This window comes from Trachemys scripta, chromosome 12 (genome assembly GCF_013100865.1).
Source record: "Trachemys scripta elegans isolate TJP31775 chromosome 12, CAS_Tse_1.0, whole genome shotgun sequence".
Lineage (NCBI taxonomy): Eukaryota > Metazoa > Chordata > Testudines > Emydidae > Trachemys > Trachemys scripta.
The window spans coordinates 13,516,476-13,544,344 of NC_048309.1; the positions used below are offsets into that span (position 1 = coordinate 13,516,476).

The window sequence follows — 27,869 nt, forward strand, 5'->3', positions numbered from 1 at the left end:
CTCTGAATATTACTAAAAGGGTATTGTAACATTGAGCAACATTACATGCCAGTGGAAAATTTCACTTGTTTTTTTACCATTGTGGGCTGGTTCTCTACAGTACTGAAAAACTAAAGGCATTACAATCTATTTATAAAGAAGTGAGAGACAAATATCCTAATGAGCCTTAGGCTCCCACTGACCCAGTCTTACCCAGTTCCTCCTCAAAGCAGTTCTATTGCATGTTCCCTTCTGGCAAGAGAGAGAGAGAGAATGAGAACAGCTCTAGAGGAGGAAAATCTTTGAAAGCTAATCTCTCCTGAAGGAGAATGGGGCAAAGTAGCAAAGTGATGGGTGCATTGTGAGCAGCCTCCAAAATAAAAAAAAAGCAATGCATTGGCTGAAACCTGTGTCTGGACTCACACTTCATTGAGAAGCAGCAGAAAGAAAGTCAGGAGAGGGTCATCACACAAACACTAACCCAGCTGCTAAGTCTCACCTCCAGCTGGCTGAGTTCAGAACTCAGTCTTTTTTGCCTATGGGTTTTAGAATCAATCTTAACATTGCTTTAAACAGGATAATGTAATTGTGCTTAATTTGCAGGATCTCTTCCCACTTTTACAGGGAAGGCTATGGTGAGAGAGCCATGATGGAAGAGCATTCCTGATGCTAACAAGACAAGACACTAATAAATATTTTGATAAAAATAAGAAATCTGTCAATATATATTCCCCTCCCACCTCATCCCATTACAGGTGAACTGCAAATTATCAGCTGCCAAGTTCAACTTCTAATATTTCCTTCTTGCCCTCAACGAAAGAATTCAATAGCATGAGAGAAACAGTAGACATTTCCTCTTTTAGGACCAATGTCTCCCTCTCTTACTCACAATGAATAGTACTTTACTCTCTCTGAGTAATTCCTCTGAAGAAAATGGGACTAATGGTGGAGTAAATTATTGCTCATGTTAAGTACAGAATGGTAGAATCTGACCCATAAAATAATTTGTTACAGAATTACATAGAATGCACTATTCTATCATTTAGCATATAGCATTAGATAGAACACCGGGAAGAGCCTGCTTCCTGAAGTCGTTAAGCTTGCTTTAGTTCTCCCCGTTGTTCACAACCACAACATAGAGGCAGTTCAAGATTTGTGCAAGATTAGTGGCCCCACAGAGATTGTATTATGGCTCCTTCCCTACCTGTGGGCTTAGGTCTGTGTGAATAGCATTGCTCTACTTGGTAGAATGCCCTTCACAACTCCAGTTACTGGGCCTTCGCCAGACTGATGTTAGTGGGTGTTTTTTGTCTACAGAATTTGAATCCACGATTGCAAAAAGGTGAAATAACCTAATTTACTGATATGGCATCTCTGAAACAATTTTACCTTCATCTTGTGGTTGGTAGAGGACCAGACCATGGAGAAAGACTGTTGCCAGAAGCTGGTATATGCATTCTTTCAATGATTTACATTAGACTCGACACATCCAGAGAAAAGTTTTCCAGAATAAAGTCTTCTGTTTTCACATATTCTCTACACATTCAAAAAGGCCAGATTCTGCTATCTGTACTCATGCATGATTACAAACCAATGGTATTACCTGCAGAATAATGTACTATTTAGTGTGGATAAGGGTTTCAGAATGGGACATATAATGATTCACAGTGGTTTCCCTAATGTATATTAACAATAATATCAATATAAGCATTGTGGCCTGATGCTTTAAGCAGTGGTCCATCAGGGTAATCTGCTGGCGGGCTGCGAGACAGTGTTTACATTGATCGTCCGCAGGCATGGCCGCCCGCAGCTCCCAGTGGCCGCGGTTTGCCGTACCCGACCAATGGGAGCTCCGGGAAGCGGCATGGGCTGGCCACTGCTTCCTGCAGCTCCCATTGGACGGGAACTGCGAACCATGGCACTGGGAGCTGCGGGCGGCTGTTTATGCGGATGGTCAATGTAAACACTATCTCGCGGCCTGCTAGCAGAATACCCTGATGGGCTGCGGGCCGCAGGTTACCCACCACTGCTTTAGAGAATAAGGAGCTCTCTGTTCCCCTCTGTTGTTGAACAGGGCAAAGAATGTCCCCAGAGCTGCTTCATTTGCGTAAGCTATTTACCTAGAACTAAGGAGGCATGTCCCAGGGGAAGAAGCTCTCTGTCCCCATCTATTGGTGTATAGGGAAAGTATGGCTGCAGAGAGAACTTCATTTGCATAATCTTTCTACCAGTAATTCCTCCAGTGACACTTTGGGAGCCACCAAACTGGCTACAAACTCAAAATGTATTGAGTAGTGGAACTGAACTGACAAAGAAGAGAGGGGAACTCTATCTTGTGTCATGGAGTGCATCCAAAATAGAAAGCACTTTGCTCAAGGGACTTATATGCTAGTGGTTCCCCCCTACTGAGGATCCTGTGCCATTGAGAGAACTTTTTGCTGAAGCCACAAAGTACAACACCAGAGCTACCATGGAAGAATCCAATGCCTGCAGATTGGATGCAAGATATCAGCCTTCATCATCTTAAATGGGACTTAGCACATGCTTACCTTCCACAGGCCTTCCGAGGGTAGCAAGGACCACCGTAGTCAGGTGACTAGGCTTTTAGAAGTTTCAAATGGAATTATTTTTTATGCAAATAAGCTTTTTGAGAGAACCGTGTATAAATTTAAACATGGGTTTTCGGTTGTTCAGCATATCATGACTATGGAGTTTGGGAGGAATATACAACTGAAGATGGGGAAAAAAGTACTGACATTATCAATTCATCTCAAAGGTCACGCAGTTATGAAGAACTACTGTGGTAATCCAAAAGGTAGAGCAATAGATTTCAATAGTAATTTAGTACGCTTCAATTCATGCTTGAAATGCCAAAGTTCATCCATTTGAACAGCAACATTTGTTTTCATTTGATTCCTTTTTCCTTTCACATTTGCTCTTTATGAGAGTACTATGTCACAAAGCAAAGAAGACTATCTATACTATTATCACGGTTACCTTCATAGTGCCCATACTGACCAATTTTGCTTTGACGGTTATCAAGAAACACTAATCCTAATGAACAAAACAAATTCTTCTTCACACCAACATTAGATCAGAGGAGAAAAATATATGGAATACATAATGGCGTGGTTGGTAGAAAGTTTATTTTGAAGGCTTTCAGATGGGCCTTCTGCTGGTCATGCATGGAGTAAATTTCACCCTTTAGGACAAATCTTGGAAATATTGAAGTCAGTAGGAACTTTGCCATAGATTTAAATGAGACTGAGATTTATCAGATATTATTACTGAAGAAAAAACCCATAGTTATAACTGAAGTTAGATAGTAAACAAAAATGTAGAAAGATTAGCACCATAGATAAAATTAATCAACAGCTACCAAACTTTAGAGCAAATTGCACTGGAAACTTAGTTCGGGCGCGAGGCATTTCACACAGTGTGGTCTTTCTGAAATCCTTTACTTGTAGCTATGAACATTTTCTGATGATATTTGGTTTTGTAAATCTGAACAGGCTCCAGTGGAAACATTACCCTGTGTGCTGTGATAGATATATAATCCACAATTTTGACCTCTGATCCTGGTCCAAATATCTATGATAATGTGCACATCATTCCTTCTCTTCCCAGCTGGCTTCAACTCTAATTCTTTTTTGGCAAGGCTTCATAAATACAATGAGAGAAATCACTTGAAGAAACCAAGCACTATGGGTGTCATTTGGACCGTGAATTACACCAATGATTTGATGTGAAGTATTAACCACCAATATCCCTTCACAGATCAACTCTTCAGTTCTCTGCTTCCAGACTCTTCAGCCAGAAGACTTACTTTTTGTGTGCTTTGCTTTCATGGCTGCCACTTTATGTAGCTTGAGCTGTGCAACAGAAGTCTCTGCTGTTTCCCTTTTATTCTTCACAGCTACATTTTTATTTTTGGAATTGTTACTGAACATGTAAGAGATGACAAAGAAGAAAGACACATTCCAACAACGGAACATCCCCTTCTTTTAAGAACTAACTTTAGCCATTGGGTTATCCATGTTCTTTAGGCTCAAAGCTGCACCTGGGTATCTGAGGGGGAAACTGTGTAAAGACCTCTTGATAACTGAGCTGCTAAATCCCTCAACAAGCAATTTCATCATCATCTCCAGGTATCCAGGCAGTCTTCCTTCAGCTGACACTTGTGTGGCAGATGGTGCAAATGGCCTGGCACATGTATGCTGAATCCATGTTGAAAAGTGACAGACTGCTAACATCTGTAGTACACCTCTACCTCGATATAACGCGACACGATATAACACAAATTTGGATATAATGCGGTAAAGCAGCGCTCTAGGGGGAGGGGCGGGGCTGTGTGCTCCGGCGGATCAATGCAAATTCGATATAACCCGGTTTCACCTATAACGTGGTAAGATTTTTTGGCTCCCGAGGACACGTTATATTGGGGTTGAGGTGTATTGTGCTTTCTGGGAGAACTGCTGATGAGGAAGTCTGAAAATGACTGGAAATATTTGTGATTGAATTTTTCCTGGCTTCTTTGAGGGTGACTTGTGTCACCTTCTTACCTGGTGTTGTTTATTATTGTTACTACTACTATTTTTCTTTTCTGCATCTTACTAATTCTCCTTGACTCAGACTCTTTCACAGCAAATGTATTTTCATATGCATGATTTGTGCTGTGCTAACATTAATTAGTTAATCCTCAGTAGCTCTTTCAGATAATGATAATTACTGTACCAACTCCCATTTTTAGAAATAGGAAAACTGAGACACAAAGAAATTAAGGCCAACATTTTCAAAAGTGGCCACTAATTCTGGATATTTGCCACAGTTTCAGGGTAACTGCACCTGTGACCTGCTCAAACCATGCCCTCTTAGGTCTCTAACAATCACTCTCACTGATCAGGGACCCATGTTCCACTCTCTCCTGACCAGGGCTTTAGACTTGCAGCCTTCTGGTATGCAGAGAGATTCTCCCCAGCAGATCTGATCAAAAGTCTAGGCTCCATGCGTTGCTGTCTCTCCAAGGGCTATGACTGACATACTCCAGTGGTTACAAGTCATCAAGGGTCCTAGCAAACACCACTAGGACTGCTGTGAGCGATATCTAAGCCTCTGTGTTCTGTAGAGTGGCCACCGATGCATCCCCAGAATACTAGACATTGCAGTACTTCCAGGGCGGTGTGACCCCGCATCATGTATGTGAGGTCACGCCAGATGGGGCGGAGCAGCACACTCTTCAAAACGGCCTCCTTTCCAAAAACAGGACAGTATGACTTAAAACCAGACAAATGTCCTGCCTTGTGGTCTGGATCCCCTGGGGTTTGTCAGACTTCTAGAGCTGCAGCGCTGGTTCCTCCCTTTGCTGCTCTGGCATATTTCCTGGGTACTGACTCCATCTGCTACCTGATCAGTCTCCTTCCTTAGCCCCAGGACCTGCAGTGACACCCCACGAGATACCCCAGTTAATTAAACACACCCCTTTCCCTTAACTCCATCCAAAAAGTGTGAAGGTCCTAGTTTACAGTTTAACTCTCTCAGGGCATAAAGTAGTTGTCAAGCAGTCAGCACACACACACACACACACACACACACACACACTTTGCACAATCCAAAACCTTTATACTCTTTTATTTGTAATCATGTCAAGAACAGGGGAGCACGGATTCTACAAAAGAACAAACATCTGAAACCGCAATGTTCCACACTTTCTAGCTCACACTTCCCTTGTGAGCCCTTGGGAAACATCACGGTCCAGGAAAGCAGAGAAAGCGTTCTCTCCTCATACAGGCTGTGGTATGCTAGCTGGTCTCCCTCACCCAGCTTCTGTGACCTTCTGCTCTCCTGCCCCATCCTATCTCTTCCTCTCTGGCCACCGGTTCCTCTGTTTCTTTATTTAAGCCCCTCCTGGTCAGCTGGCCTGTTTTATTCTACTGCTGGTATGTTTCCACTGTCAAGTACCATTGTTAACCTTAAGTATTTCCCTTTGTATCTGTCTGGTGTGTACATGCTACAGGACCTGTCAGCAACAGTGAACCTACATACAGATAGGCATTTGTAATATAGCAGTTTTTCATCATATGACTTCACAAATCTGGCAAGTCAAAGTCCTACCAACCCTTTAGCAGGGTTTGGATAAAAGGTTGTGTCCATTTGCTCAATCAAAATGAAGGCACGTCTGGCAGATTAAACTCAGTCTTTTATACCAAAAAGTCTTTCTTTGTCCTTGGGCCTCCGGTACATATCTAAACCAATACACGAAAACAACCCCATGCGATGGTACTTCTCTGGAGTAGCCTACAGAGACTGCAGTAATGACCCCCATTGTGTTTAGTTCCTGGAGGAGCTTTGGTAACCCTTGCTCATGGAGTAGAATACAATCCCTAGTGCACAATGATCCATATAACATTCATAAAGTTAATATAATAGTCCCGGAAAATACTGCATGTGATTGTAAAATCTGTCATGGCTTCTGTTTGTAAATGCCCAGCTTGTACACTGGATGAAATCCATTGGTTTTCTATTGCCATTGACTTCAATTGGGTCAGGATTTCACCTCTTGGGCTTAATTTTTGGAAAGTACTGAGGTCTGCAGCTACTGAAGTTATAGGTATTTGGCTTTTTTAAAAATCAGGCCTATGGGTCTAAAATCTGGCATCTAAAAACCAAGGAACTCAAAATTAAGTCCCAATTTTCTAAAATAAGTGCCCTCCCAAATTGCACAGCATATTGTCCCAGCATATGCATAGGCTGTGGATTTGTGTGCAAGTACTCACCGTACCTTGAGTTAGATTTAAAATTCCTTTGAGTGTCTTTTTATTTTCTATTTTATTCCCTCACAAGACTTTCTGAGGGAGGAGAGCAGAGTACTTCTTTCTATAAAACGAACCCCCAAAAGCCCATTCATGCATATGAATAGCAGTACATGAACTCCATGAACTGTTTCAACTGCTTCAAAACTACTTCACAATGTGCTTCTGGTGTTGACCCATATACACCTCATATGTAAGTAATAAAGTGCCAGTATTCTAATGGAAAATTCGGAGGAGTACATTTGCAGCTGGAACTCTACTCCGGCCTCCATGTACTCTTACTTGCACCTGCTTTTGCAGTCACAACCACCTGCTAACAATTCTAGCACCTGTGGGCATAACCAGTTTTTAAATGCTTAGAGGGCCAAATATACCACACCTTTCTGAAAGGGGTAAATTATCAACCATTAGCCTTCATTTCTGCATGTGCAAAGCTGCGTGCACACAAAGATACAAGTGTGTTATGGTTTGACATCTGACAAGAATGATATTACATTTCATAAGGCTTCCAATTCTGGCTTGTAGAAGGATTATGGCTAAAACCACCTACTGAATTTTGAGACTGGACTTATTAGGACTTATCACCAACTCTATCACTCTCAGAACTAGTCCCTTGGCTCACTTGTTCATTTGAGCTGTACTGGAGATCCATAACCACTGGCTACCAGCTTTATACTACTTGTCATTTCACAGTAAGGAATGGCACATATACGCTATATACACCATAATACGCCTGATAAATCTTGATGTATGACAGTCCAATAAAGATGCCAAAAATGCCCTGCCAACTTTTTTCAAGTCTCTGACCAGACACTTTATTTATAATAAGTGATAGTATTCATTAAAATAAATGTTTAACAACCAGTGATTAGCAGAGTGGCCATATTTTAAATGTTTAATTTGCTACCAATATAGTTTTGCATTAGCGAGCTTGGAAAACAATTACAAATTACACAATTCAATTTTCCAAATGGACTATTTTGTAACTAGGCAGAAAGACTGCTTAAATTACTTCTGCTGTTTCAAGGGAAAATTAATATGACCGGATTAAAACTCAGATCCCCTTGAGGAATCAGTATATTCCTGTCAGCATTATGCAATTAGTTGGTATAGTATTGGAATATTAAGACTGTTTCTGATATGTTGCAAAGTCAAAAGACATTTAGAGAAACAAGAATTTAACTTCCAACATTCCCCCCCCCCTTTTTTTTTTTTTGCATATGATAACTTGTAGATGATTTATTTATGTTTACCAATGAAAACAAGACAGCTACTTAAAAGGCAATTTTCTGCCCAGCTTTTGTAGTCTGTATCCTAATTATTTTTCCTCCCTTGTGGGACTGCATAAATTAAGTGGCCATTTTGCTTTGTGTATACAAATTTGGAGCCCACTTCTTAAGCTTCAAATGACTTTGTTCTCACACAAGTCACCTATCTATAGCCTTGCCCTGAATAAATCACATCCGTAGAACCCTTTAATCTTTAATATGTTGTAAAACTAATAGAAGATTCCAAAGTTAAACTGATAGTATTTATAGGCCAATATTTTACAAAGTTACTTATTTCAAAATGATTTGTTGTTCTTTTACCTAAACGAGGCATTGATTTTTATCTATTAAGTACAGGACTCTTCCATGGAACCTGGATTGGTAACGGAACTATTGAACCCTCCCCTATGCACTCAAAAAAGGGATAGCTAAAATCTGGCCCTAGGTAATTAGTAGAGAGCTTATACGGCATAAATTAACATCTATTGAAATTATTATGCCTTGCCCATCACCATGGGCACATACGAACACATACATATGAACAAAGTCCACATATCATTAATCTTTAGAATCTTAAACCCAAAGACAAACCTGTTTTTCCTACCTTTAATGATCCTCTGCTGTAGGTATTTTAAGCCATGTGCAAGGCTGGCAAACTCTCAGTCCTGTCCTCAAAATTTGTGCCCACAACTGAGTCTATCTTCAGCAGCTGACAAACAGGGATTCTCAGAAGCCAGCAAGATGAGTGAGTAACTGCCAGGAGTGAAATGCCAAGGATGAGGGTGGATTTGGGGCCCAGATCCACAAAGTTACCTAAGCATCTGTGGGAACATCTACACTGCAACTGGGAGCATGCTTCCCAGCTTGGATAGACAGACACACGCTAGCTCTGTTCGAGCTCACATGCTAAAAATAGCAGCATAGGTGGGGATAGCACAGGCAGCAGCTCAGGCTAGCTGCACAAGTACAAACCCACCCAGACCCCCTGGATACATATTTGGGTGACTAGCCCAAGTCCTGTCCATGTGCTATCCCTGTCTACTGCTATTTTATTCCACTTGCTCAAGCAGAGCTAGTGAGTCTGTCTACTGGAGCTGAGAAGCAGGTTCCCAGCTACAGTGTAGACATGTCCTGATTGACAGGCCAGAAGGAGGTGCCTATCTCTGCTTGGGATTTTCATCCATGAACCTTCTCCAGGTCAGCCCTTTCTCATGAAAAAACATAGAGATGCCACCTGACTCCAATAGCGAATAGTCCAATGGATTGAGAACTCACCCAGGGTGTTGGAGACCCAGTTCAAATCCCTGCTGTGCCTGATTTGGAGCAGGGACTTTAATCCATGTCTCCCACCATCCTGGAGAGTTTCCCCAACCACCACGCTAGAGGTTGCTCTGGGGCAGGTCTCTCTTACTCTTTTCTGTTGAAGCTTTCCCACTTTGTATAAGTAAATATTCATTAGGCCATGGAGGGAGGGGGAGAAAGAGAGAGATTGACTCTATAGCTGGACAGTCAGGTTCAAGTCCCTGCTCCAATGAAAATTTAATTTATACAATGTGGAACAGCTTCAAAAGGAGAGACTGAGAATGACCCATGTCTGGCCATCCTCATGGGAGACCTGGGCTTTAGTCCCTACACCAAGTTAGGAAGGATGGAATCTGAGTCACCTACACTAACCGCTGGGCTATTGGATATTCTGCAGGACATGTATGCTTACAGCAGTCCCCCAAATTCCCCATCTGTTTGCTCTTGTCTTTTGAGCAAGATAGCGTGCTTTGAGAATGTCTACCAGATTGGACACCACAGGCAAGGCAGGCAGGAGAATACCTAGCTTGGGAATCCCACCAAGCTTTGGGCATGAGCAAGGGCTCCAAGCAGCTCATTAGCTGCAGAGCGGCATCAGGTCTTTGTGTGTGCCATCAGTGGAAACTTAAGCACCTATGGGGAGTAAGGCATCTACAAGATTAGGTGGCACCTGAGCAGTGGTTTGATGAATGTCCGTGGAGCCTACATGTTGGACTTTGGCATCTAAAGAGGCAGTTAGGTGCCTAAATGCCTTTGTGAATCTAGCCCCAAATCACTAGGCATAATGAGCAGGGCTATGCATGAAAACAATAATCTAGAACTGAATTTCCCTTTCTTTGTGCATTCAGTGAAAGACCTTTAACATTTAGGGGACTGGCTGGAGGAGGGGTCAGAGGTGGGTTTTTTTGTTTTTTAAAGAAGAAGAAGAAATGTAAAGAGCCTTTTACAAGTAATTTGAAAATGCTGTGAAGATTTTAGGTTTTTCAGGATTTTCCATAAGCCATAGCCTCACACTACATCAGGGATCGGCAACCTTTCAGAAGTAGTGTGCCGAGTCTTCATTTATTTGCTCTAATTTAAGGTTTCACATGCCAGTAATACATTTTAACGTTTTTAGAAGGTCTCTTTCTGTAAGTCTATAATATATAACTAAACTATTGTTGTATGTAAAGTAAATAAGGTTTTTAAAATGTTTAAGAAGCTTCATTTAAAATTAAATTAAAATGCAGAGCCCCCTGGACCGGCGGCCAGGATCCGGGCTGTGTGAGTGCCACTGAAAATCAGCTCGCATGCCGCCTTCGGCACTCATGCCATAGGTTGCCTACCCTTGCACTACATGTTTTTCCTTGATCTTGGGGGAACATCATTAATTTTAAAACATCTAGTTCCCCTCCTCCCTCATTCCTATTTTTCAGGATATTCTTTAAATAAAATAAACATATGTATGTTTAAAGGCCTGATTCAGATAAATTAGGTGTGCATAATCTCTCTGATTGCATATGTAAATGCTCCTAGCTATTTGGTTGTGCACTTGCACTGATTGGGGAAGTCAGTCTTGAAGTTGAAATTCATGCTGGCTTCTGTACTGTCAGTCTGAAATTAATCACAAGTTACGTCAATAAGTCATATACTCTCCATTTATTTGTATTTGATTTACCAGCATATTTTTCACATTTAGGAAGGGGCCTGATACATACTTAAAATAAAGGTCCAAATCTGTGTTGCATCAGAGACACAGCACAGAAGATACAGGCCACAGAGAGTCGGAGGAAAGGTGGCTTTACACCACCAAATTTGCAAGGCAGCCGAAACAGCATTCAGCATAAGTGAGAGCATCCTCCAGGCTGCCTATGGGCTCACTGCATCTCAGTATCTCCATAGTGCCAAGCACTATGGCTAGGCCTTATCCTGGAGCTTGTGGGGGTGAGACACTATAAGGGAGCTTATGTCATCCCTATTCTACTTCTACATCAGAGGATCTCACCCAGCCCCTTTCAGTTCCTTTACAGCCCCACACACCACTGGAGTGGCGTATAGGTGGCAGAGTTGATCCCAGAATTCCAATCTGGGTGAACCATTCAGAAAAGCAAAGCAAACTCATCTGAACTGACTGTTCGGATATATAGAGCAGAATACAGATATCATGGGTCCGTGATCAGCAGTCTCAGATACCTCAATGTGATGACACCATTCTAGAGCCCACAGATCAAAACCCTAAGTGGTGACATAGTAAAGCAACCCACCAAGCAGAACTCAAAAGAGTTCTCAGGCCACAGAAATTGAGAGTCTGACCCCAGATCCAGGACTATTGGTATAACAATGCCTTGAAAGCAGATTCTTAAGAAAGAGCCCTGTCCTATCGCAATAAATTAAAAGTAACACCTGCAGTTAAATCTATCATTAAAAATATATATATAAGAAGAAAAGATTTAACACTTCAGTGAAGAAGCAGGTGCTACAGAAACACTGGCTGTTTTCACCATTTTTCCTCCCCCCATCCCGAATAGTTTTTGTGATGGTGTAAAACTTTTCTTGTAGAATGATATATAAGGTGAGCAGAGGCTCCTGCTGTTACTAGATTTGATGCTGCCTTCCCCAGCATTTGGGAGCCATTTTTCAGGTCCCAAGAGGGAGGTTAATAACCAAAATTCTTAAACATTATTAATGCAAAAGTGGAGTTTCCTCCTACAGTATCATTTGTCGAGCTGGACCTCATTCCCCTGGATTCATTAGCACAATCTTTCGTTGCAGTGACACCAGGCATGGTAAAGGGGTGGGGCTGCTTTCTCATTTGTTGTAGCAATGCTGCCTTTGTCATAGCTATTTAAAAGCAACCTTCTTTCCCATGGGTATTTAATGAGAATATTAACAGAAAAGAACACAAAGCTATTACCATACACTTAGACCCATTCTTGCTGACCAGTGTGATTATATATCAATAAAGGCAGAGTGCCACGATTCCATGTTGGTCTCATACAGCAAAGCAACAGAGCATAAAGATGATGCCTTAGTACAATACATCACCGAAGCCACATTACTCTAATGATATACATAGTGAAAAACTGACCAGAGGAATATTAGCTGAAATCTCTGCCACGTAAAATTGGTTTTGAATTATTAGCCATGCTGTTCCTAGAACCAGCTCATGATTCAAATAAAGGAATAATGATGATATGGCGATTTTTCTCTTCACTTTATTAGATTTAGTTAATATTACTATTATTAATTGTTATTTTTATTATTATTATTATTATTATTAGACACATTAGTTAGATTACATTCCAGATTGGAATTTCACACATCTACAAAGTAGCCCCCAGGCCCTGACTCATCTAGACAGATAATGCCTCCACTCTTCTTGGTAACTATGAAATCAAAGCGCGTAACATCAGAAAGTCTAAACTCCGTTTCTGAGCAATCACCTTCACAATTTACATTCACAATATGGATATATGCCCAACACCTAAGTGAGCAGATGCAGGGGGAAAAAAAAAGTTTTTCATGACACATGAGGATGGGTGGGAGAGGTAGGTTTGAGTGTAGCTGACAATTTGGCCCACAAAGTCCTCCAAACTTTAGGTACTACTTTTTGTGGCTATGACAGCCTTTGTTCTGATGCCATAGACTACAAGAGAGGCAGTTCTACAAAACTTTCAGAAATTTCCTATAAAATATACTCTTATGGTAGAAGTAGCAATTGAATGCATGTTACTCAATACTCCTATCAATAATTTGAAAACCTCAGTAGAAAGAATTAAAGGTAGATCTCACAACCAGCCAGATCCAGATGACCATTCCAGCTACACTGTGGATTAGACCAGTGGTTCTCAAAGTAGGGCTGCCGCTTGTTCAGGGAAAGCCCTGACAGGCCGGGCCAGTTTGTTTACCTGCTGTGTCCGCAGGTTCGGCTGACTGCGGCTCCCACTGGCCGCGGTTCACCGCTCCAGGCCAATGGGGGCTTCAGGAAGCGGCGTGAGCCGAGGGACGTGCTGGCCGCCCTTCCTGTAGCCCCCATTTTGAGAACCCTAGTTTGAGAACCACCTGGATTAGACAATCTCATTTGCTTGGATGGACACTAGCACAGAATTTGGCTCCGATACTTTGATTATGGTCACACCTGACTGAGGAGTTCCTATGTATTGCAGAGTATCTGGATGAGGAAGAGCTGGTGGAAAATTTTCAGATTTCTGGTGAAAACAGTAAAAAAAAAAAAGATTTTGTGATACGTTTTTGCTATTTTGACCAGCTTATAGAGTGGTTGACATTTTTTCAAAAATTCTAAATTTGGCCTAAAAGTCTTCAATCACCTGTCAGATAAAGGTAAACATCCAGAGCCACCTGAACTAGTCTGTGCTTAACATTGAGCACATGGAACTTCATGCAAACAGGGGTAGTGATTTGAGGACAAAGGATTTCCCAGCTCAAACCAGATGGCTTGTCGAGAGTAAGGGGCAGAAAAAGGAGCTGCTGTTATTTTGGCTACAGGTTGGACATATTGGGGCAAGACCCTCAGCTAATGCAAATCAGTGGCATAGCTCCACTGAAGTCAATGGAGTTATTTCAGTTTACACCAGCTAAGGAATCTGCAACTTTATCACTGAATTTACCATCTTTGTACAAGAAAAATAGTAGAGCTGAGTGGGAAATGGTTTTCTTGTCCCATGAAAATTTTTGAGATACCAAAAGAATTTCCCATCCTGAATTTGGTTGAAAATTTGAAAATTTTCACAAACAGGAAAAAAATCTAGCTGGGGGGGGTCAATCAAAACATTTTCTTTTAGTAATTTTGAGAAGTTTCATTTTGATTTCAATTTATTAATTATTATTATATTAGAGCTCGCATCAATTTCAAAAGAAAAAAGTCATTTCAACCTGGAAAACTGGAACTTTGTGTTTCAAAAATGTCAAAACAAAACATCGACAATTCTGATACTTCTTTCCTCCAATTTTGTTGTTTTGTGTTGAAAAATTTGTCTAAACTGACCCTTTTCCACAAACAGTTAAATAAAATGGTATTTTTCAACAAAAAGATTTGTCGGAAAATTCCCGACCAGGCCTAGTAAACAGGACTTGTGGACATTTTGTAAATTAATAAGTTATGCTACAGCTGGAAAACACCCTGTCTCCATTTCAAATTTCTCTCCCAATGAAAAATGTGGATTCTGCTACGCCACAGACTCTGTTACCCCAGCAAAGGGGAAATACTACCCAGGCAAATGATAGCTCATCCTGGTGCATAATTAAATTTAAACAATATTGTCTGATAAGCATTGCTTATTTTTCATTTTTGGGTGTGCACAGAAGAATGATAAACATGGAGAAGCAGTAAATTATAATGATAACACTGACTGTTTGGTGAGGGGCGTGGAGAGAATACGCTTCCAGATTCACTGTTGGAATAGTGAATGAAATCATAAATTAAAATAACATTTACTCTAGACTACAAATGATTTCTGATGAAAACATACATACTGCAGCAGAAATATTCTGGATATAGATAATTATTATTGTGACTAATTTGCATTGTAGTAGTGCATTTAGGGCCCTGCTCCAAATCAGAATTTTGTCATACAAGGCACTGTACAAACTTATAGTTAGAGACAGACCCTGTGCCAGACAGTTTACATCTAAACAGTCGGGGAAAACTGGCTTCTTGTGAACACACTTCTACTGGGCATGAGGACATCCACTCCCAGGCTTGTTGACCAACATGTTTACAATGTCGAGCTCCACTGGCCACATGCATGGCTCACCTACAAATTCTTGTCCATTGTGGTCCCACATATGGAGACATCCTGGAATACTACTCCATTTTGTACAGGAAATTGCAGAATACCTTACATGGATTCTTTGTGGCTTCGCTTCCCATGTATTTAGACATTTGAGTCTTATATATGTGGAACTTGGGGCAGCTCTGGTTAACGGGCTCTGAAGTTTGAAAAGTTTTGGTTGGAATAACATGGATTTCCCATGGCAGAATCTCATTGGGAAAGCATGGCTTGTGCACTGTAGGTTTGCTTAAATTCTCATGGATTTACCAGAACCAGTACCAGAAGTGGGACTATTAGCCTGTCACAGGCCCATTAAGAGGGTTGAGGTCTCAGCTGAACCTGTATCAGATTTGGTCTGGTGGTGGTCTCCCCTCATAGAAGCAGTGAGTGAAGTCACCTGACAAAGCATCAGGTGACTAGGAATTGGGCTTTCTGGGGGAATAAAAGGACAGTCCTGGCCAACTGGCTGCTTGGCCTGTGGATGAGTGTCAACTGACTGGAATATACCATTTAGCTTGACACATTTGGGCTTGAACTCAAAATGCAGCATGAGCAACCATACCAAAATGTTTGTGAATACCCAGAAAGAGCAAGAACAGTTTCCAAAAATCTTGAATGGGAAGTGCATGTACATAGAGGTTTGAAAGGATGGTGCCTGATCTAGGAATGCGGGTCAAACTCAAACCTAAACAGATTTCAAGTGTATTCAGTGTCTGAGTCAAATCTTTCACACAACTCCAAAAAATATCATAAAATGTAGTTCTAGATAGAACTAATGTAGCTTTCAGAAGTATATGTTGCACATGCATTTTTTAATTTTAAAATTACATGAAGATGTTTTATTTCCTTAGAAACTTTTCATGTTTTGCGGGAGAAATGTTGAGATTGGGGTGGAAATGTTGAGATTGGGGCGTGCTTTTGGGTTATTGTTGTTGTTTTTTTTAAACCAAAACATTTCTAAACAACCCAAAATATTTTCCATGACCATTTTTTAGATGTTCTTTTTACTCAAAAAGTTTTTGTTTTTTTTAAACAAAAACTTTCAACCATGTCTAGTGTTTATTTTTTGCCAGCAACTATTTCTGGGTGTAAGTTTACTGATTAAGGGTGAGATTTTCATAAGTACCCAGAACTGGTTGAATTCTGCTCCTATTGAAATCAGTGGGAGTTTTACCATTTAAGTGACTGGGAGCAAAGTTTGGCCTATACTGAGAGCTATTGTAAATGCCACAGTAGCTGTCTGAGCACCCGATTACATCCATAAATCAGTTACTTGATATTAGGCCATATCTTGCAACTTGATTTATGTGGCTGGATCCCTATGCCTTCATGGAATCCCTCTGAAGCTAGTGGTAGCCCTGTGGTATAGTGGTTCACTTGTGCAGATCCAGTTGCAGGAATTGAAGTCTGGATTGCTTATGTAATAAACTTGCAAATGCAAAAATGGATATCCTCTTAAAGACGAGAAGAAAATTTGGCCTTAAGTATTTTGGTTCCTCTTGGATCTCAAATCCAGTCTTAAATTCAAAATCTTCCAGGTAATGCTGCATATATGGCTGATGCTCTGCGTTAATATTATAAGAGATTAAATTTGCATCAGTAATTGTCAGAACTGCACCATCATAGAGGTTACATATTCCACACAGAGCTGAAATGTATCTACTCTAAAAATATATACTGTGTAATCCCCACACAGATCAAATGGAAAAATTATTATTCACTTTTCATTGCTTTTGCAAATTGCTTAATATAAATTTGAATGAACGCCTTTTTCTGGGCATGACGTACTACAAATAGCCCTGGGGTTTTATGACCAATCCCTTATAAATTATATTGAGCATAGATACAGATGGAGACAAATAGGAGAGAATTCAGATCCAGTATTCCCTCATGATTTCCTCCTATATGTCTCACAAACCGGATAAGAGAGGATCAGCCTCAGAAGCTCATCTGCAGTCTCAGGCACCTCGAAGGTTATGCAAATAATTCCTAATTTTCAAACGTCTTAAGCTTTTACCAACAAAGATTATAAATTAAAGCATATTATTTTCAACTCCATGCCCAAGGGAATTACTTATGTAAATTCTCAGATGAACTGAGATGAGCAGAGGTCTCTAGAGAGAAGTGATTAGAAAAATTAAGGAAGTTCATTGGTCTGAAAAGCATCTAACGAGAGCTTTCATATTAACACGGAGCAAAATTCGCTAACTTCAGCAGAGTTCGACTAAGGATGAATGTGGTCCTTTATGTTTCCAAGAGTTTGCACAAATAATCCCTGCCAATATAGACCATTACAAGTTCAATTGAAACTCGTGTCTAAAAAAAACCTGGTGGTAGGGCCCTTAAAGTCATGGTTATGGCAATTATGATTTAGACTCCCCTTTCCAGGCAAGCACTCTGGGCCTGATTCTTGTTTACATTAAGGCCATTTTATACTCATTTAGCAGTGCAAATGGGTCTTAAAGTACAGTAGGTGTAAATATTAATTTACTCCCATTTACATCTTTGACAGTGCAAAGAGACCTTTAAGTGGCCTTAGTGTAAGTGAGACTTGGGCCCTATCTTTTTATATGTCTGAGCTGTATTTAGGTCACTATTCTTACCAGGCTAATAATAAACTGGCGTTGATTCATAAAGGTACCTATCACATGTTTTCAATGTTGAAAAAGAGGGGACACACTCTTTGTAAAAAAACTTCCATGAATTTTTTTCCAACTAGCTTTAAGGCTCATAAGTGCAACTTAGGGTTGGTCCACACTAACCCCCCACTTTGAACTAAGATACGTATCTTAGTTCGAACTTTCCGCGGGTCCACACGCGGCAGGCAGGCTCCCCCGTCGACTCCGCGTACTCCTCTCATAGAGCAGGAGTACCGGTGTCGACGGCGAGCACTTCCGGGATCGATCCGGGATCGATTTATCGCATCTAGACAAGACGCAATAAATAAATCCCAGAAGATCGATTGCTTACCGCCGGACCCAGAGGTAAGTATAGACGTACCCAGAGTTAGGACAGACACAAAAGTGAGCCCAGGATTTTGAGTATCTTGATTATTTACAGTTATATTCATAGTAGATGAGTTGTCAAACTACACACATTATAAAATCTTTAAATTTCACTGGAGAGCTTGTCTTTGAAGTAGCAGCAAAACTAAGCATTTTTGGCCTCTAAACATCTGTGGGAGCTGTGTAGAATTATGAACTCAATGGAAATTGGGGTAAGTTACATATGGCCAAATCTTACCTTGTGATAGCACCTAAAATAGGCAGCACGCTCATCTGAAAACTTCTCCAGTCGTTTAGGCCCTTTGCTTGAAGCTTTCTTGAATACTAACCAACATCTCTGATAAATCTGGAAGCACAAAAGAGTAAACTTGGCATCTCCAATGACTTGAATATCACTGACATTTGCATAAAATGTTTTCTTTTTGATGCTTTTGGACGTAAATTATTTACAAGTCACAAACTAGTTGTTGCTTACAGTAAAAATAAAACATTCTATCCACCATGGATCTAAGATAGACTTGCTTAAATCAGAAGAAAGAAAATGAGGGTTTTGAAGACAGATCCAGGGGGAAAAAATCATCACTGGCCTGAATTCAGAATACAATGGCATGAAGAAAAAGTTTCAGAACAAAATACTTGTCTGATCATTTCCTTTAATGCTAGCCACTAGAGGGAAAAGGATGCAAATCATGGACTTGCTAATGCAAGATAATTTCAGTTCCCAGGGGATCAATACTATAGAGAGAATAGTTGAATGATTTTTATTTAGACATACTGTATTATTGTAATGGGAGTAATTAAAATAGACATAGGATTCAGTCTTGCTACATGCACTTCAGATAGCAACTTTGTAAAATGTTGATCAGAACAGACAGGCAGGTACGGAGCTTTCCGTAACAAAGACAGGAAACGATGCTCTGTGTTTCTGAAGGGATTGGAAAAGTTACTGGACAACACAAAGGCAAAATCATTCAATTATCCTGGAATCTAGAACCAAAGGTTGGTCCCAGTGAAGTCAATGGGAATTTTACCAGCATTTAGCCATTAATCATTCCCATATGTTCATTGTATTCACCTGAACTTATTTATTTTTGAGCTCTTCTTCTGCATAACAGAACACCAGGGAAGTTAAAGGAGTATTTCATTAGCCCCCATAAATCCAGCCTTGACCCACCTGTCTCTCCAACTACTGCTCTAATCCCCTTAATCTGTTCACCTCTAAATTCAATTGTGCCACTTACTGATTATCATTAATTGTACTATGGTAGCATCTGGGAGCCAACCAAAATTGCCACACTTTCAGAAATGTGTGGCTAAATTGGAAAGAATTCATACAACGGCAACAAAAGGGATAAAAGGTTTAGAAAACTTGACGTATGAGGAAAGATTAAAAAACTGGGCATGTTTAGTTTTGAGAAAAGATGACTGAGCAGGGGACCTGATGAAGAGTTTTCAAATATGTTAAGCAACTAAATATCAAAGCTCTAAAATTGTGACCCCCCCACCCCAAATGCATTCACAAGAAAATTTCTAATTGTATGGTTCACAAACAAAACTGGACTTTGAATGAAAAAACATGTTCAAAGAAGACAAGGAATGTTGACATTAAAGAATCATCATGTTTTCCATAACTCCCTCTACCCTTTCTAGTAGATTAAATGTAGCACAGAATAACATATATTTACTCATAACACTGAAACAGAAAATAAAGAATTATTAATGATAATATTAAAATAATATTGATAGCTGTATTTTTAATGATTTGTAATTATGTATAGATGAATTAACACTTAAGCCATGGTTTTGGTCAGCATATGCGTGGTTTTGGCAATTCTTTTACATAGAATTGCTAATCTGTTTAAAATGTTATTGCTGACAGAAGATAACATGTTGTGTTGGAAGATGTAAGTAAAAAGAGTCACAAACAGGAAATGATAAATAAATAAATTAAACACACACACACACTTTTTCTAGGAAGACCCAGGGCACAGTGACATAAAAACAATCTGACCCACAAACTGCAAACCCAGCAGAAAAAATACAGAAGATGGGTAACTGAAGCTTGCACATGTGTAATGTATAGGTTACCTAAAATCCAAAGAGCTGATGTGCTAAAAGCCAATGGGATAAAGATTAAATAATCTGTAATGTAGAAATGTATAAACGACCTAAGTGAGCATGGCCCCAAACTGGAGCAACACCAGACCAGAAACTGAAGAACAAGACTGAAGGACCAGACCAAGGGAGAAGAGAAAGCAATGATTATTATAAAAGGTGGAAGAACTTCCGGTGCCCCAGCTGTGGTAATTTGGGTCCATCTATCAATTCTGTCTTGTCTGTCATTATTTGCCTGGAATAAATGTATTTCCGGCTGGACTAAGTGACTACAACTCTGTCTGACATTGTACAAATAAGGCAAAAATTAATTAAGCCTAAATTGGGTGGACTTTTAACTCAGATTCTCAACTTTTACTCTCAACAGCTTTTATAAATAGGAGCATGATCAATTATTCTCCATGTCCACTAAAATTAGTTGAAGTAATAAGGGACTTAATCTGCAGCAAGGGAGATTTAGGTTAGATATTAGGAAAAGTTTTCTAACTCTAAGGTTAGTTAAACTCTGGAATAGGCTTCCAAGGGAGGTTGTGGAATCTCCATCATTGGTGGTTTTTAAAAACAGGTTGGACAAACCCACCAGGGATGGTCTAGGTTTACTTGGTCCTGCCTCAGCGCAGGCGGCCTGACCTGATGACCCTTTGAGGTCCCTTCCAACCCCACATTTCTAGGATTCTAAACTATTGCAGCCCCATTGTGCAAGGCACTATACAAACACAGACTAGTAAATAGTCCCTGCCCCAGAGAGTTTATTATCTAAATTTTAGAGACAAGGTGGCAAATGGTAAGGAAGGGGGATATAACACAAGCAGAGTGAAAAATGTGGTGGGCTGAGAGCATCATGTTAGCGTCATGGGTCTTCTATTTACTTCAGGGGAGTGTTCTGTGAGGATGGGGATTGGCTAAATGGAAAGACATGGGAAGGGAGAGGGAGAAAGAACAGCAAAGAGAGAAGGAAGAAAGGAAGTAGGTATGAGAAGAATTGTCCAGTGGTTAGGGCACTAATCTAGGATTTGGGAGAGCCAGATTCAACTCCCTGCTCTGCCACCGACTGTCTGGCATTGGGCAAGTCACTTAGGAAACTAAGGCACTGACAGTCTATCTGTAAAATGGGAACAATAGCACTTCCCTACCTCAGATGGGTATGATGAGGATAACTGTATTTAAGATTATTGTTAGGTGCTCATATACGGGAGCCATGTAAGTGCCTTAAACAGAAAGAAAGTGGAGTGAGGTGCCGGCTTTGGGGTGGGAAAGTAGTTCTAGTTCCTTACAACTGTTGCTTCCCATACAACTGCATTCTCAACCTCTTCAGTCTGAGGGCTGTTCTAAAAACTTAACACTTCAATCGAGCTAGCTATGGTGTTCAGGAGTGTCTACACTACAGCGCTATAGAAGCACCACTGCAGTGCAGTAGCGGTGCCGAAGTAGCATCTGTAGTGTAGACAGCCTGATTCATCCTTGTCTACTACCAAAATCCTCTCAGAGGTCTTTAGTTACTCCATTATAGCCAGACCCCAGGATCTCTATTCTTTCCTCCCACTCTTTGAACCCTTTGTTGCTTCCAAGAAGGTGGGCGACACCTGTTTTGACTTCTTCTTCTTCCTTGACTTCCATGACTCCATCCTCTTCTTGTTTTCCTCCAAACTCGGATTTCTCCTTCAGTATCTCTTTAGGTGAGTATCTTCCTTCTCCTCAGTCACTGTGCATGAGGGCTTACAGAGGCCCCACCTTCTCTTCTTTACATACAATCTCTCTCATCCATTCACATAGCTTGAACTACCATCTTTATGCTGATGACTTTCAGATCTATTTTTCCCATCCAATCCTGAACCTCATTCTCTCTCTCTCTCTCTAAAATCTCCCTGTGGGTGTCTGGTGCAGAGGCTCAACCTGAAATTTTCCTAAGGCGGAGGCCATTGGCAAGACCGGAGCCATCCAGGACTTCTTGTCCCCACCTTCACCAGAGAGACCAGGACTACCTGGACCTCTTCCCCACTCCTGCACTTTCCTTCTGAGATCTCTCTATTCCCCACTCTGTCACGATTAACCTCCTTCCTGTCTTTCAGACCTAGTATCATCTTGGATGCCATCTTCAAGCCTTGTTCCCCTCCCCATCCCCACATACATATTCAGGTTGTATTTAAATCTTCCTCCACACAATTTGTAACATCTATCCTAGTTTCTCTCCAGACAGCTCAAAACTCCTGTCCACACCAATAACATCTCCTGTCTTGATTACTGTAACCCCCTCCTCACTAGCCTCCTACCACCTACCTTACCCCTGCATACCTTGCACAAACAAAGTGGCAGTTTTGGGTGCACAACCAATGCATGATCAGCATTTAAGAGGAAGAAAGGATGAGTTAAATTGTAATGAATTTAATAGTGTCTATCACTTAAAAACACAGAGCAATGCCAGCAACTGCAGCATTCTTGAGGTGAAATTGTTTTCAGCAGCTAGGCAAACACAAGCAGAGTTACAGACTTAGAGAATCCAGAAGCTGGATGAACAATTTCTGCCTTATTAAAATAACCTTTATACTTAATCTAATGGCGAAGTGTGATGATTTGAATCTGGAAAGTTAACAGACAGAAGGGAAATGTATTTATTTGTTGAGTGTAACAGCTGGGAAGGTATTCATTTTTAAATCAGTAATATTAATAATTTTTATACATTTATAAATCCTGATTTGAGTCTGATGCTCTGTACTTGACATCATGTATGTATATTTGTATACAGAATACCATTGGTATGCATGGCACTTTACAGACAACAACCTTTTACTATTAAATTAATCATTGGGTTTATCTAGTGCAGTATTCTACCTCCAGCATGGACAATAACTAGTGCTTCAAAAGGTACAGAGCAGGACACTGTTCCTGCTCCTTTGTCTGGTTCTCCCTGGGGGGAGGATTACCCTGGGGCAGGCACTGCGAAGGACAGCTATAAGACTGCCTTCTAAGGATACTCCTGCACACCCCAGCATAAGGGGAGTGGGACCAGGAGCAGGAAGGTGTGCTGGGGGCTGGACTATAGCAAAGCCCAGAGATTCTGAGCAGCTCTGCAGCCTATAGTCTACTTTATCTGAGAGGCCCTCAGGGCTGTCTATCAGAGACCACTGCAACTTAGGGCCAGGAGGGCGTGAAAGACGTTTAATCACACCTTAGTCCATCCTCCCCCTAGGCTGCAAGTCCTGCACCTCATCTTTTAAAAGTGCAGCACAATTTCACTCCAGGTGTCCTTGTCTGGTCTGCTTCCTGGCACTGTCTGTGCTCTCTGAGGTGCATTATCCGATGAGGTGGGGAGGAGTGCCTTTCTCAAATATGTCCCACTAGTGGAGACATGATGCCACATTACATGGATCATTGATCTGCTGTGCGTCAGAGCAGATTTTCCTGTCATCATGTGATCCAATACAATGGGCACATAGCTCTTAATTTTGTGTTTCTCTCATTCTGCCACTGGGAGTTAGGGACACATATTTAGAGAATAGTGTATCTGATTATGGAAACTCCCCAACTATTCTAGAACATGTGGATTCAGATTCAAGCAGTAAAAATACACTCATTTTCACAATGTTTCAGAAACCAGTGTTTCAGAAACCTTTTGGAGCCACTTATTCGTACTCCGTTCTTAACATCCACTATATAAATTACAGCTATTATGCATGCTACTGACAGATACGCAATGGATCATTGGGAAAATGAAAACATTTGAAGACACCAATCACTTTCTCATGATGCTTCCAAGCAAACCACCTCAGAGAAGGATGGTCTTGTGCTTAAGGTGCCGGTATAAGAATCAGGAGAGCCAGGGTTTCTTGCCAGTTCAGCCACAAGTTTCCCATGTTATCCAGGGCAAGTCATCTGTGTACCCTAGTTTCGTCATCTGTAAAAATGGAATGATAAAATATTCCTATCTCACAGAAGTGTTCTGAGGATAAATTTGTTGATGAGGTGATCAGGCAGTAAGGTGATGAGCACCACTACATTTTTTAAATGAAATGTTTGTGTGCATTAGATATACACTTGTAACAAAATGATCCATTTACTGTGCAATTATACAGATGCCATAACTATAGCACAGTACTTCTAAGTAATCTTTAGAGCCTGTCAGGTTTCACCCTAAGTCTAACTAAGGAAACAAAGGATACAGCTCAAACGCAATAAGAATTAATGGGCCAAATTCACCACTGTTATTTGCATGCCAGACTTGCCTAACATTGAAGGTAGCCATATACACCAGCAGAAAATCTGACCTACTGTCTTCTTGGGTCAGATCTTGCTTTTGACTTTTATGCTTTTGATACAGCAGGATGTTGATTGCAAAGAACAATGGAAGGAAAAAGCCTTGAGTTATTTATTATCTTGGTGCTCTTGCCTGAGTACCATAGGCTTTACTAATTAAATATAAGAATAGTTACTTACAGCCTAGCTCTGGTGTCACATTGCAATGAGAACACTTACTTTGTGCTGCTTTCTACTTAAAAGAGTCTCAGATGTTGATTATACTTTACATCTGGGAATGTTTGAGATGGTTTCTGGATGAGAGCAGGAGGTTAGTAAGTAATTTTCTACAATACTTAGTTTGAAATACTATCTTGAGAGTTTATGGGACACATGCTAACCAAGTCATTAAGCTGTCAATTTACTTAGGATAACCTTCCAAATATCAAACATTACGCAGACATCTTTATGATACTTTAAAAAGGTTAGGAAGAAATATAGAAGTACTACTGAAGATAATGTCTTCTGGTTTCCTTTGATCTAAGTTTGAATTAAAGGCTAGTGATTGAATATACACACTAATACAATTTAAAGCCCAAATTCATGGTAGTAAAATGTAGGACAGCTTAGTGTAGAAAAAATCATAAATGGATCCGTATGTATTTTATGACCAACAAATGTCTACGCAGATTAACAAAATACAATGGCAGGTAATGAAGACAAGAACTAGAGGCCATGTTATGAAACAAGAACATACAGAAAACTCAGGTAGAACTATTTCATGCGGTGGATTAGGATATTTAGATTGTAAACTCTTTGGAGAAGGACAGTCTTTTACACTCTTTGTACAGTGTCTAGCACAACAGGGTCGTGGTCCATACACTATGGTAATACAAATAATAAAGAAAACATTGCTGGAGAAGATCACCAAACCAAATAATGTTAATCGCATTTAAGAAATAAGGGGCATTCAATTTATGCACTCTGCCTGAGTGAATTATCTGACATCTCTGATGGAAACACTAACTTGGGGCCTGATCCAGAGCCAGTTGAAGACAATGGGAACCTTTCCATGGATTTCAATGGGCTTTCGATCAGGCCTTTGGAAACCAATCCATGGTGCTCACTGTGGCTAACTCCCAGAGAAATCGATGAGAAGTTGGCTGGAGTAAAGACTTCAGGATAAATCTTTGGATTGAAGCCAACTGGGGTGGGGTTGGGTTAGGTGGGAAGCATATCACACAATCTGGAATTACATTAAGAAAATATGGCACACTCTTTGGGCCTGTTATTTTGAAAGTTGTGTGCATGTGAAACTGATTAATATGCATTTCCCTTTAAGTATTTACACACACACACCCCTCATTTGCCATATTCATGTGAAAAACACCTGCAAAGCATCTGCCACTGTAGAGAAAACTCAGTCCACCTTGTGCGCCTGCTCTAAGGCCAACAGACATAATAATGCAGTTCTATTGCATTACAGCCCTTGTGCAGACTGGAGGCCGTACTGAGAATAGCAATCAAAAGCAGCATTACCAGCTTCCCTTACTAGCTCAGATAACAGTATGTGCACAGAAATCTCATTAAAAAGGTATCACCAGCTATCCCCATGCTTCAATTTGGATGTAACCAGAGATTTCTGTTAAATGATTATTTCCACCTCTGCATTGTTGATGTAAACCAAACCATGTCATAAAGATGGAAAGCAGGAAACCTGTGTTGCACAATGACTTAGAAAAGAGTACGGCTGAGCTTTTAAAGGTGAGTTAGGATCAGGGCCAGCTCCAGGCACCAGCTTGGCAAGCAGGTGCTTGGGGCGGCCACTCCGGAGAGGGGCAGCAGGTCCAGCTATTCGGCGGCAATTCGGCGGACGGTCCCTCACTCCCACTCAGAGCTAAGGACCTTCTGCCGAATTGCCACCGCAGATCGCGATCGCGGCTTTTTTTTTTTGGCTGCTTGGGGCGGCCAAAACCCTGGAGCCGGCCCTGGTTAGGATCCAACTCCCATTGAAATTATTGGTCACCGGGTACCTAACTCCCTTTGGCTCTTATGAAGATCTCAGCCTATAACTCCGTTCAACAAGCATGTGCCCAACTTCAAGAAGAGGATTAATCCCATTGACTTCAGTGAAATTACTCATATGCTTAATTTTAAGCACTTGCTTAAGTACTTTGCTCAGGACCTATGTCTTGCACCAGATACAAATGTGGCTTATGAGAAGTAGCCTCAGATTCCCAGTTTTAGCCCCGACAGTGACTATTTTGTTGCCTAATTATGTTTCTTTCCCCTGCTTTTCAATCTTACATGCTTTCCATTTTATCCTTTTTCTCTCTGAGTACTGCTCTGCTCTGCTAATAACTTTTACTGTCTCCCTTCCCCAGTGAAGAACAGTCAGGCACATATACAACCTATTGAGAATTCTCTCCGATTTTCCAGTTTATTGGCAATTCAAGAACACGTTCTGTTGAACACTAGAGTTACTAGCATTTGTGAATTGCATTGTTCAAGGATTTCTAAAGAGTGACCAAGATGAAAACCCTGTTTAATCTAGCAAAAATAGATCTGTCAAGACTTTAAAAAAAAACTCTTCTACATATACCTGGGGGTAGGGATAGCTCAGTGGTCTGAGCATTGGCCTGCTAAGCCCACAGTTGTGAGTTCAATCCTCAAGGGGGCCATTTAAGGATCTGGGGCAAAATCACAACTTGGTCCTGCTAGTGAAGGCAGGGGGCTGGACTCAATGACCTTTCAGGGTCTCTTCCTGCCCTCTGAGATAGCTAGATCTCCATATATTTTTATTTATTTTATTAGCAATTAGGACATGTGTTGCTACTGTTTTTTTTTTCTGAGCATCTTTATTATTTGTTATGGGGAAGATTTTCATAGGCACAGTAAGGAGTAGGGTACCTGACTCCCCTTTGTGCCTCTGAAAAATCTCCCCCTATTTGTATTATCATGGCACCTAGAGGCTCCAACCAAAAACAGGGCCCCATTGTGCCATGCTATACAAACAAGAGAGATCCTGCCATGAAAAGCTTAGTCTATTTTAACCATATAACCCCTACAATTTGAGACAATCTCCTCAAACACTTCTCCCAATGAGAGAAGAGGTTGGAGAACCAGACTGGCTTCCGAGTAGGAAAAAAAATAGTTAGAGATTTTTATTATATATCTTTTGAGTATTGATCCTGGTTTGTTACCTCACTTACAAATGAAACCACCATTTCAGTTCAGAAACTTTACAGCTCAATAAATTGGAAAATAAAAGTCCCACGGTGAGTCTTAAAATAAAAGTCCCCTCTTGATGAGAACCATTATACTGGGCTGGTGGCATTAGCTTTATATAAAAAATTGATTAGAGGTCTGGTCTGAGCCAGTTACAATAAA

General features: G+C 40.7%; 1 protein-coding gene across 4 annotated transcripts in view; it reads right to left on the reverse strand.

The window, feature by feature from the left end:
* Positions 1 to 27,869, reverse strand: part of DOK5 (docking protein 5) — a 95,140-nt gene that overhangs the window by 22,941 nt on the left and 44,330 nt on the right. For all 4 annotated transcript variants that reach the window (XR_004647871.1, XM_034787490.1, XM_034787489.1 and 1 more), the window contains exon 2: positions 18,373 to 18,480. Coding sequence is in view for 3 of the 4 variants with exons in the window: in XM_034787490.1 (XP_034643381.1) it covers positions 18,373 to 18,480 (108 nt within the window). In the remaining variant the exon portion in view is untranslated. The remainder of the gene's footprint in view (positions 1 to 18,372; positions 18,481 to 27,869) is intronic.